At 32.6% G+C, this 11,316-nt stretch overlaps 1 protein-coding gene and 1 long non-coding RNA gene across 2 annotated transcripts in view; one reads left to right on the top strand and one right to left on the bottom strand.

Moving 5' to 3' along the window:
* Positions 1-1,635, bottom strand: part of LOC108689665 — a 9,785-nt gene extending 8,150 nt beyond the window's left edge. The window contains exons 1-2 of the long non-coding RNA XR_001931839.1: positions 1,554-1,635; positions 661-706 (exon numbers count right to left, since the gene is read on the bottom strand). This is a non-coding gene — a long non-coding RNA (uncharacterized LOC108689665). The remainder of the gene's footprint in view (positions 1-660; positions 707-1,553) is intronic.
* A 2,228-nt stretch (positions 1,636-3,863) lies between these two features.
* On the top strand, positions 3,864-11,297 carry LOC108689691 (pre-mRNA-processing factor 39). Its single transcript, XM_018196578.1, has 13 exons — positions 3,864-3,912; positions 4,089-4,210; positions 4,618-4,824; positions 4,940-5,521; positions 5,721-5,895; positions 6,326-6,573; positions 7,054-7,179; positions 7,979-8,127; positions 8,675-9,080; positions 9,439-9,603; positions 9,710-10,096; positions 10,201-10,487; positions 10,773-11,297. Exons 1-13 carry the CDS (start codon positions 3,864-3,866, stop codon positions 11,062-11,064), a joined length of 3,195 nt encoding a protein of 1,064 aa, XP_018052067.1. The 3' UTR covers positions 11,065-11,297.
* The last annotated feature ends 19 nt before the right edge of the window (positions 11,298-11,316 follow it).

The raw sequence follows: 11,316 nt of genomic DNA, 5'->3' as shown, positions 1-11,316 counted from the left end.
TAATATACTAAATATTTTTAATATACAAATAAATAATAGTTATCTATAATAAAATCTACAATAAAATTTAATTTCGAATCTTCATTTTATTAAAATTATTTTTATTGAATAAACATTAATAAATTTTATTTTCTATTTTTTTATCTATTTTCGTACAGAGGTGTATAATTTTAGGCTTAATAGTACACAGAAAGAATGATTTTGATGAAATATTTAAAAATTAATCAGATATTCTAAAAATTAAGTTAAATAAATAAAAGGACGCCCGAGCTGGTTTCTAAAATATCAAAATTTTGTATAGCTTTGCTTTTTTTACAGTCTGTATTATATTTAAATTTTCTATATAATTATTTTGATGATACAACATAATTATTTTCAAATCTGTATCTATCTAAATTTTTAGATATTTCAGGAAAATTTTTGAAACGCAAATTTTTTCCGTATTAAAATCACAAATAATAAAAAGGAATCCAAGATTAAATATTTGTCACAATGTTTTATAATTTTTTCATTTTAAGGCAATGGATCTATGAAGTTATATTCGATATTCACTCGTGTGATATGATTGTAACAATGTCTAACAACTATAAAATATATAAATACATATCTGACACAATTTCAAGATTCATTACCTCATTAATAAAATATTTTATCACTCACCGACCAATGCGTACTAATAGTGTTATCAGCCATAACTATGATGATTCTGTAACATATAAGGATAAATTATAAATTAAAATAACGCTCAAAATAATCAATGATTTATAAGATATTTTTTATGCCAACAGAATTTTTTATTTTTCAATCAAATATTGAAATAGTTGTTCATTGTTCAAAAAATATATCTTCATGAAAATGAACTTTTTCAATATTTCAGATTAATTGTTTTCTCTAATTATTATTTTTAAATTGAAATAAAATAATCCGAATAAATGAGAAGGAAGGGCTAATTTTATTATAAGTAAACAATAAAGCTTTCCATAAAGTTGCTCTACCGGTAACTAGTGCCTTTCCTATGTTTCCTCCTTCTTTCAGATTTTTAAATTTCTTTCTTTACCTCCTTTCACAAGTTAACGAATCCTCTTATTAGATTGCACTCATACGATATGCAATAGCGAAATTGTAGTATCTTCTTACAACACTAATTTGTAATATAAATATATTCAAATAAAAATAATATCTAAAATATAATAAATATTGAAGAACAATTTTATTAATCAAGTTTATGTATACAAGTATACAAGTAATTTTAGTTGTGATTTGAAATTGATCTTTTTGATATAAAATTTAGTTGAAAAATGAATTTTATATTAATTATAAATATCTTAAATATTTTGAAATATTTATATATATTTGTTCACAATTATAAATATTTTACTAAATATTTAAAAAATCTTAAAAAATAATATAAAATACTTTATTTGATGTCTTATTTATTTATATTACATACATATGCAGTACGCAATTCCATAAATCTAAAATGCTGTATTACATATAAATAATTACTTTCATCAATATTAAATAATAAAATTAATTAATTATGAAATGCCCACCTCACGATTCTTTGCGCCGTCATCCCTGTCATTGCGGCTTTTATTTCACTTATTCTTTTGTGTATTGTTATTTCTTCGTGCAAATCTGTTTGCAAAAACAAATAAATTATTAATTACAATTAACTATGATTATAATTTACTAGAATAATAATTGTGTGTTTTTATCATATTTTATTCAATAGTCTCGATATTAATTAATTTAACGTGTATTTAATCATATTTATATGATAATGGAAAAATCAAAGCATATCAATTACTCATTTAATATCCGCGATATTTCATAAATAAAACGCTTTGAATTGAATTGCATTTAATATAAGATGATAAAGAGACTCATTCTCTACGCGATCAATTTCAGCAAAAGCGATGCGACGACATCGCCGCGGCGATGCTACATATTTTGGTTTTCAATCGAACAAGTACTGCGAAATGCATGTTCGATCGAACTATCAGCGCACGATATCTATTATGCAATATTTCAGTGAAAGAATTAAAAAAGTTACTAAATAAATGCAAGTTTCACTTATCTATTAAGTCAGTAAAGACGCCATCTCATCCGGAACCAATCTGTCCCAAGCTGTCGCGTCCTGTAAATGAAATATGAACGCGTTAGGATAGCGAGAAAGTTTCGTTTTCGGCACGGACCACGAACAACTTCACGTACCAAAAGCGACGCGGACGACATTACGACGCGTTCTGCTCTTAACTTTGTGTTTATATGTTTTTTGTGTTCAGGATCATATCCAGAACAGGCGTATTGATATTATAACTATATATTCGCGACATTTGTGATAAGTTGCTTTGCCAATTATTCGCATAATACACCTTCAGTCGGACAAATATTGAGATATGCGTTTTAAGTTAATTATTAGTAATATATGAGCACCAAATTGGTGCTCATATTGCAAATGAAAAGTACAATAATAATATAAGCTTTTTTATCAATTAAACGACACGCCGAAAGTATTTTTCGCAATACGTTCACAAAAGTAGTACGCCGCGTTAACTTTGACGATGCATGAAATTGACAGCGCGCAAAAAACAACGCTTCGCCATTTTAATGAGATCGCGGCGGAGATCGACGGACGAGACACGTTGTCATATCACTCGTCTCATTCGTCTAGTGTCCGCCGCAATCTCATCAAGTTAATGAAGCGGCGTCGTTTTTCGCGCAAAAAATCGCCGAACAATCAATGTGCTACTAGATCTATATTACGCGATATAAGAAATAAATACAAAGTTAATTATATTTCGTGTCGCATTAAATTGTTAGAAATTTCACGCCCCTGAAAACATAGCGATATTAATAACATTAATAACATTATAATATTTTATTAATACATAAGATATTTTAAACTGTTTGAGAACTAAAAGTGATCGGATTTTAACATTTCTCGTGTCGCGTGAAAATATTAATAATTCATTAGTTACCTTGTTAATATATAATTCAAACGATCCTTTCGAGCCGTCGTTTTATTCTCTGCAGGAATTAGGATTTCTGGAAATCAGGATTCGGATCAGGATACTTCTTTCGCAGGAAAGATCCATAATTGACTCGAAGCCAGGAATGCGAAGTGCGAACTATTTCAACGTAATATTACGGGACGTAACTCCGTCCCCTGGTCGAATCGCAAAAGCGGGAGAGTACGAATTACGCGTTATTTATAGGAGCCGATAAACCTCGAACCCCACCACTCTCAAGCTAGCCAATAAGCGCCGGCCTCGCTGTGGCCGCTATATCCGAGCGCTCATTGGATCACCGTTAGCTTTTCAATAAGGTATATAAATGCTACGCGTAGAAACTCTTAGTCTGTTTCGGAATTTGAGAGCGTGTGTTACTCTATTTCCGGAAAATCTCGTACATATTCAGATCGTGCTTTATGTTAACGTGTATTTAGTCGTTATTTATTGCAGATGATGACTATTAAAAAAAACAACTTACAATTTTCTATTTTAATTAAAATTTATTTTAATTAGGAAGAAGAAGAGATAAAGACATTATAATTTATATTATACTTTAAAAAAATGAATATTTTTTAAAACATGATTTAGTACAGACTCATTACATTTATTTACGATATTTTATCGCTAATACGTAACTATGTAGTTCCTAAATCGAAAATGTACGTACTGGCGCTAATGTACAGGCGACAAGCAAAAGACATAGCCTCTCTCAGGTTTTTCTCTGTTATTGGTAAACCTGTTTCGGAAATATTGCGTCGCCAGCGTCGCCATTTTCCATCTGAATTCTGTCTGAGTAACTGTGAGGTTCTGCGATTCACACATTCCGAAAATTGCAGCGAAAGCACGATGTCCTCAGCGAGTGGTGACGAAGCCGAGGTCGCTTTGGCCGAACCAGGTAAAGAGAGAAGCTTTGAGATACGTGATCGATCATCAGGTCATTGGAGATGAGGAGCTGTTTGTCTCCAAGGACGTGCCGCCCGGCGCGGCCGCCCAACCCATGAAACCGCCATTTCGAGACGGCGTCTTATACACCTGGAGCATTAGTAAATATTTCGTTGTAATTTTTTTCAGTGAGACGCACTAGATCGGGTCGGGCCCGAAAAACAACAGTAGCTAAGAAACCACCTGTGAAGAAGCTTCTCGCCCGAGCAACGCGCTTTCCCAAAAAGGTCCATGAGATTGAAGAAATTGAGGTAAGAGTCAAACCTTTTGTAATCGATTGCACTGATATGGATTAATATCATCAGTAAATAATATTATTTTCATCATCTGGCAATAAAATTGAAGCAAAGTAGCTGAGCATCAGTGTAGCTTTCTGTTTATTTTCTATTGATGTAAATGTTTGAAGCTATAGAAGAATGGATAAGTCATTTAATCCAATATATATATATATATATATTTCATTAGAAGAACAATAATAATGTAATGTTTATTTGACTTAAATAACTATAAATAAACTTAAATAACTATATTGAACGATTGAACATATAATGTAACTTTCAATATTTTATGTCTACAATATAAATATGATCTATTTGAATAACTTGTTTGTGAAAATTAATATTAAAAGAAAATAGTAAACAACTAATTGTCATTGCAGGAAGAGACTACATCTATGTTGGAAGAGGAGGTGATAGAAAGTATGCCTGAGAACGGAGTTCAACGTGTGACAGACGTTATTGTGGAACAACGTAGCGACGAAGATTCTTCCACGTTGCATTTGCAATTGGAGGATTCCGAAGATGCTAATATACAAGAAATGAATATGGATCAAAATGAAGAAATGGAACAAGATGTTGAAGAAATAGTAAATAATTTATGCAATATTTTTTCTCATTTTTATTGATATTCAAGTTTCTAAAAATTACATTACTTTTTTATCACTTTATGATACTATATTTCATAAAACTTATTTCATTTAGGAGCATTCCAATATAAGATCAGAGGGCATAATTATGGAAGAAAGTAGTATGGATAAAGTAGAGATATTGGGTGAACGTGGAGACATCGAAGTGGAAGGTCAAGACGTCCAGTTGGAATGTCAAGATGTTGAAATGGAAGGTCAAGACAGTAATGATGACTCGAATCAACAACGTGTATTGATAGATTTTCAAGAAGTTATCAATGAAGATGGCAACACAATGACGCAAGAGATTCTAGAGGCAGAGGAGATAGATGGTTCAGAGAACATGTCTATGCATACTGGTACTAGGATCCAAGTTATGGAAATTGACGAGCAAGAAATATCGGAAGATGTGGAAACAGTAGAAACAGTGGAAACTATAGAAGCAGTGGAAACAGTGATGGATAAGATAGAAGAACCCGAAATGGAAGTGTCACAAAGTGATTCTCTACCGCGTATAGAAATAACTGCAGTTGAAAACGAAGAAAACGAAGAAACTGAAGAAATTCAAGAGTACATAACTGAAGATGATACAAAGAAAATTGGACCTGATACAGAGGCTGTGTCAGAGGACGAGTTGCCGACTGAAGCTGCAGCCAAGGTCAGAAGCGTTCCATTTACATTTTTTTATATATGATCAGTTTTTTCAGCTGAATTTGTACCGTTCACATTGGAGAAAAAAAGAAGAAAAGATGTTCAGCTGAATGGATTTTATATAAATCGTTTATTATTGTTTTATATAATACTTTCTATAATAATTAATTCATAGATTGATAACATAAATAATTTTAAATACATAGGAACCAGAGACTGAAGCCGTTTCTGACGAAGAACTGCCGGTTGCTGGTGCAGCAGACTTGGGCGAAACTGAATCTGTGTCTGAAGATGAATTGCCGCCAGACAGCGATAAGAAGAGAAAGCATGGAGCGAAGTCAATAAAAACATTGGAAAAGAAAACTAAAGCAGAAGGCGGAAGTTAGTACATTTCATCTTTCCATCTTAACAGAAAGCAGAAAAGCAGCAGCCAATTAGAACTTCGCGCTGATAGTCGACAATTTCGATTTTTTTTTTTTTACTGTTTACTATCAGCGCGAATTCTGATTAACTACCACTATTTTGCTTTCTTCTTTTCTGTATGAACGCGCCCTTACACTGTTAAATGTAATGTCAAATTTAATCTAATGTGAGTCGCCACTTCCTATTAAGTATATCGTTAATTTTTTTATCAAAACAATTAAATTTGATACTATATAATGTCAAATATAACCATTATTTTGGTATAAAATATATTGTAAGAACAGTGGCGACTCACGTCAAGTTAAATTTGACACTTTAGATTTAACAGTGTACCATAAAATATGGCAGTCTAGAAATTTTCTTACATGTTCCTCTTTTATATTTTTAGCTAAACGTAAATTAAATGCGGAAGGAGAATACGATCCCAGTTCTCCGACATCTGAAAACAATGACGAGGCACCGGCAAAAAAGGTTGCCTTATCGAGCGATACAGAAGCGGGAGATAAGCAAGAAATCAAGCCAGCATCGCCAAAAAAGAAAACATTACCTGAACTAGAAAAATATTGGAAAGCCGTTAATGAAGATCCATCTGACTTTACAGGATGGACATATCTCTTACAATACGTGGATCAAGAAGTAAATAAAAGATTATTTAAAAGCAATTATTTAAAAGTTTTACTCAAGATTCAGTCTATGTTAATTATTCTTTTTTTTTATATATAATCTATATAATATGAAATATAATTTATTCTCTTCAGCATATATAAAAAGCTAAAAAGAGGACATAGTTTCTCATATCTATTGTCTTATTTATATCAGCCTATCATACATTTTTTATTTTTTTATCTTTTTTTATACTTATTAAATAACTTAGTTCATGAGCTTAAACACTTCTTTATTGTTTCGTTGAGACAGAAGAAACAAAAAGAATAGACGCTAAAGTTCTGGCTGCTTTAGTATATATTCTTTTGTTTTCCTTATCTAATGTAAGATATACTAAAACAAATTAAAATGTATTTGACAAGTGATTACAGAAATATCTGATAATATTCCTGGTGATATACAGAAGTCTTTTCAATGAATTGGAATATTCGATTTTTGTTATTTTTGTTACAGAATGATGCAGAGGCTGCGCGCGAAGCTTACACCAAATTCTTGGAGCGTTATCCATATTGCTACGGTTACTGGAGAAAGTTCGCCGATTATGAGAAGAAGAAGGGCAACCCCGAAAATGTTCAAACGGTGAGTCCGATCGTATATTACGTTCGTTAGGCTATCTCTCATTATATGATATCATTATAATTAACGCAATCTAATGAAAATAGCTCGAGTTAGGAAGACGCGTGGGCAGTGTGCACGCACATAAATATGGTTTTCCCTTCCAACAGCATAGCACGTCTTGCGGCACCTATTCGACTTTCTTCGTTTACAAAATAGTTACTTATTTAATTAATATTCTGCGATATCTACAAAAATGCTATATTACATATTTTACTATCTTACCGATATATCGAATACATCAAGTACTCTATCGTACGATACGTAAGTCGAGCGAGATGGCTAGTTGTTTCCGAAGCGCCTTTATCGTGATGAAAGAAAACTATGTTATATTTACTGTAAGCATTTGTACACATAGCTTACTACAGAAAGTATTGTAAAACTCTTAAGCATAAGATATATGCGCTATTCTTACTTTATGTAAGTAAGATATGTCGGGTTGGGTGTTAAGTCAAAGTCAGAGACAAAGACTTAGGACACGTGCACGTGCCAGAATGGGAGCAAGAATGAGTGGCGGAAGACACTGTGGCGCCCAGATCGGAACACTCCCTGACTTTTAAGGTGAATGCACAATGCTCTGCAATCTCTGTGTTAATTAAATCTCTTTATTTACAGTACGCGAACGATATGTGAGTATACGTTGCTAAAAAAAGACCGTAATGCTTAACGAAAGCTAAAAGCAAAATAGGTATAAGATCTACCCGCCGATAAGTCCCCCAGTTGTAAACTGTTCTAAATACGATCCACGAATCCGTTACCGCAGGTATTCGATCAAGGTCTGAAAGCTATTTCGCTAAGCGTCGACCTCTGGCTCCATTACATCAACCACTGTAAAACCGTCTATGAAAAAGATGAAGAGAAGCTCCGGGAGCAGTACGAACGAGCCATACAAGCTTGTGGACTTGAGTTTAGGTAACAAATCTAAAATTTTCTTCTAGATATATATTTGTAGACACATTTTTATCAGCTTATATGTCATTGTATTACATCGCTCATTTGCTGCAACAACGATATAACAAAAAATTGTCATTTGAATTGTTTGCAGAAAAAAAAATGAAAATATAAAGAAAAAGAATGAACATACTTAAACTTAAAAAGAAATATACTTTTATTTCCTCCTACAATTAATTATGATACAAAATTGCATAACAAACTTAATATTATAATATTTTAATGATTCTGAAACTCATTTTCTGGAAAACTTTGTTTTTTGAGTTATGTTGTAGTAAATAAGCCATATTATTGCTCATAGAAAGATGATAAATTTCTTTAGTATTTTAGCTATACACAGACTGCATTTCGTTATATTTACTGCAAGTATTGAAAATCTAGTATGTGTAACGTGAACAATAGATTTTAGTACTCATAGTAAATAAAGGAACGATTTCTTCATAATGATAAAGGTGTACTTTAACAAATAATTAGCAGATATTGAAAAAATAATATAACAATTTACCAGATCGGATCGTCTTTGGGAGAGCTACATAAAATGGGAATCAGAGGGAAAACGCTTGAGCAGAGTGACAGCGCTGTACGATCGTTTATTATCAACACCTACTCTTGGTTACACCTCCCACTTCGAAGCCTTCCAGGAATTTGTGTCGTCCAACTTGCCAAATCGTATCTTAAGTGTGGACGATTTTCTTGCCTTACGCGCTGAGGTAAAGGCCCTTCTCAAATCAGATGATGCCACTACGACATCCGCTGCAGATGACGCACCACCCGGCGAGGAACCACCGCCTCACGAAGTACCACCTACTGATGAGGAGACTCGTGCCATCCGTGAGAAGATTATTAGCAGCAGGCGCAAAATGCATAAAGCAAACGTCAATGCGGTTGCAGCGAGATGGACGTACGAAGAAGGGGTACATGATATTTGATTATAATTATATTCATTATGATCACACTTTAATAGTTTAGTTATTAGCAAAATGAGACTTCTTTTAATTTCAATACGTTGAATTGTTTCACTGCTATAAATGGAAAAAAAGTTCTGACTCATTTCGATCCCTCACCGTAGCTCTACCTAATCGCGCAGTAAATGTGGATTCGTTGTAATACAGAAGTCAATCTTTTACAATGTTTTATGTTGTAAGTAAAAAAGTATATTCCAAATTAAAAGATTTGGATTCATTAATTAATTTCACTTTGAAGCACTTTCAAATTAGTTAACAATCTAAGACAATTAGTTTATAATCTGATTATATGATGTATAATTAACAGATAAAGAGACCATATTTCCATGTAAAACCATTGGAACGGTGTCAGTTGAAAAACTGGAAGGAGTACCTAGATTTCGAGATTGAACAAAAGGATCAAAATCGGATAATCATTTTATTCGAGAGGTGTCTTATAGCTTGTGCACTTTATGATGAATTTTGGATGCGAGTAAGTAGACATCAATCAATATTGTTACATGTATGCTTTTTGTTATTTCAAACATATAATTAGGAACATTCCTTATAACATAATTTTTATTTTTTCATTTGTACAGTTTGTACGCTATTTGGAATCGCTGAAAGGAGATAACACAGAAAAAATCCGAGATGTATATTCGAGAGCTTGTATGGTACATCATCCAAAGAAACCGAATTTGCACTTACAATGGGCTATCTTTGAAGAGGGTCAAGATAATTTCGAGACAGCTGCCACCATATTAGAGAACATTGATAATGTATTACCAAATATGCTACAAGTGGCGTACCGTCGAATAAACCTGGAACGCCGTCGTGGAGACTTAGAAAAAGCATGTATCTTATATGAAAATTACATTACCAATAGCAAGAATAGAACGATTGCTAATAATATTGCTGTAAAATACGCGCGATTTTTGTGTAAAGTCAAGGATGATGTCGACAAGGCAATTAAGGTGTTAATGAAGGTACGTTTAAAGATTAATTTTCTCTTGACTATGTATTACGACGATTTATGTTCAAATATTAATATATATTTATTAACACAACATATGTTGCATTTTTTATACAGGCCACAGAAAAAGATAAAGACAATCCCAGGCTATATCTGCAATTAATAGATTTGGCAATGCAACGAACGCCCGTTGATACTCAAGAAATAGTAGGCTACATGGATATGTTTATAGAAAGAGAACATGCAGATCTTGAACAAAGAGTACTTTTTGCGCAACGTAAAGTAGAATTCCTAGAAGATTTCAGTCCTGACATTCGGCAAGTGTTGAAGGCTCACGAACAATTCCAGAAATGCATCAAGCAAGCGAAAGAGAGAAAGAAGACGAAGAGTGACGATAATAAAACGTAAATATCCATAGAAAACTTAAATGAAGATATTATTAAAGAGATTAATCTTATAAAGTAGTTTTAAATGTTGAATATGAATCAATTGAATATAATGAAAATATTTTAATAGAATAGCAGTAAATACATTAATATGAAAAGATTAAAATATAAATATTGCTATTAAATATAATTAATATATTTTAGTTTGTACCATTTACTTGAAATTGACACAATATATAATTTATTTTTTACATTTATGAAATATATCGAAATTTCGATAAAAAATTATTTTGCTGATTACAGCGATTCTTCGCCTCCAAAGAAGAAAACCGACCAGTCGAATGTACCACCTTCACCATCCGTGGGTTCGCAGTCTTCATATCAATATAGCAGCGGTCCGAGCGGTCCTTATCAATCACCACAACAATTTCAGGGCGGACAATATGGTGGTCAAGGCGGCTATCAACAAGGTTATCAGCAGTATCCACCTCCATCAGACCCCAATTATGCTAATTATCAAAATTGGCAGTATGGTCAAGGTGGACCACAGGCTTATGGACCTTACAACCAGTGGGGATCTTACAATTATTATTAATATCAGTCACATAATTGTCCCTAAGACTATCATACTGTTAATTGTGTCCTACTGTACATTCTCTAGCTTTTATTCTGTCGATTTCGAAGTCAGACGAAGGAATTAATTATTTAAGTACCTTGATATCCTTTGACATATGAAAGCTTATGTGTCAAGCGTTTCTCTCTATATATCAATAACTGATATCTAGCATGAATATTTAATATATGAATAAACTGTATACCGTTAACAGAATTTTATTTGTTTACATTG

The sequence above is a fragment of the Atta colombica genome, unplaced genomic scaffold, assembly GCF_001594045.1.
Source record: "Atta colombica isolate Treedump-2 unplaced genomic scaffold, Acol1.0 scaffold274, whole genome shotgun sequence".
In the NCBI taxonomy this organism is placed as follows: domain Eukaryota; kingdom Metazoa; phylum Arthropoda; class Insecta; order Hymenoptera; family Formicidae; genus Atta; species Atta colombica.
Note: the sequence above shows the minus strand (reverse complement) of the source record. Positions and strands in the feature narration are given on the sequence as shown.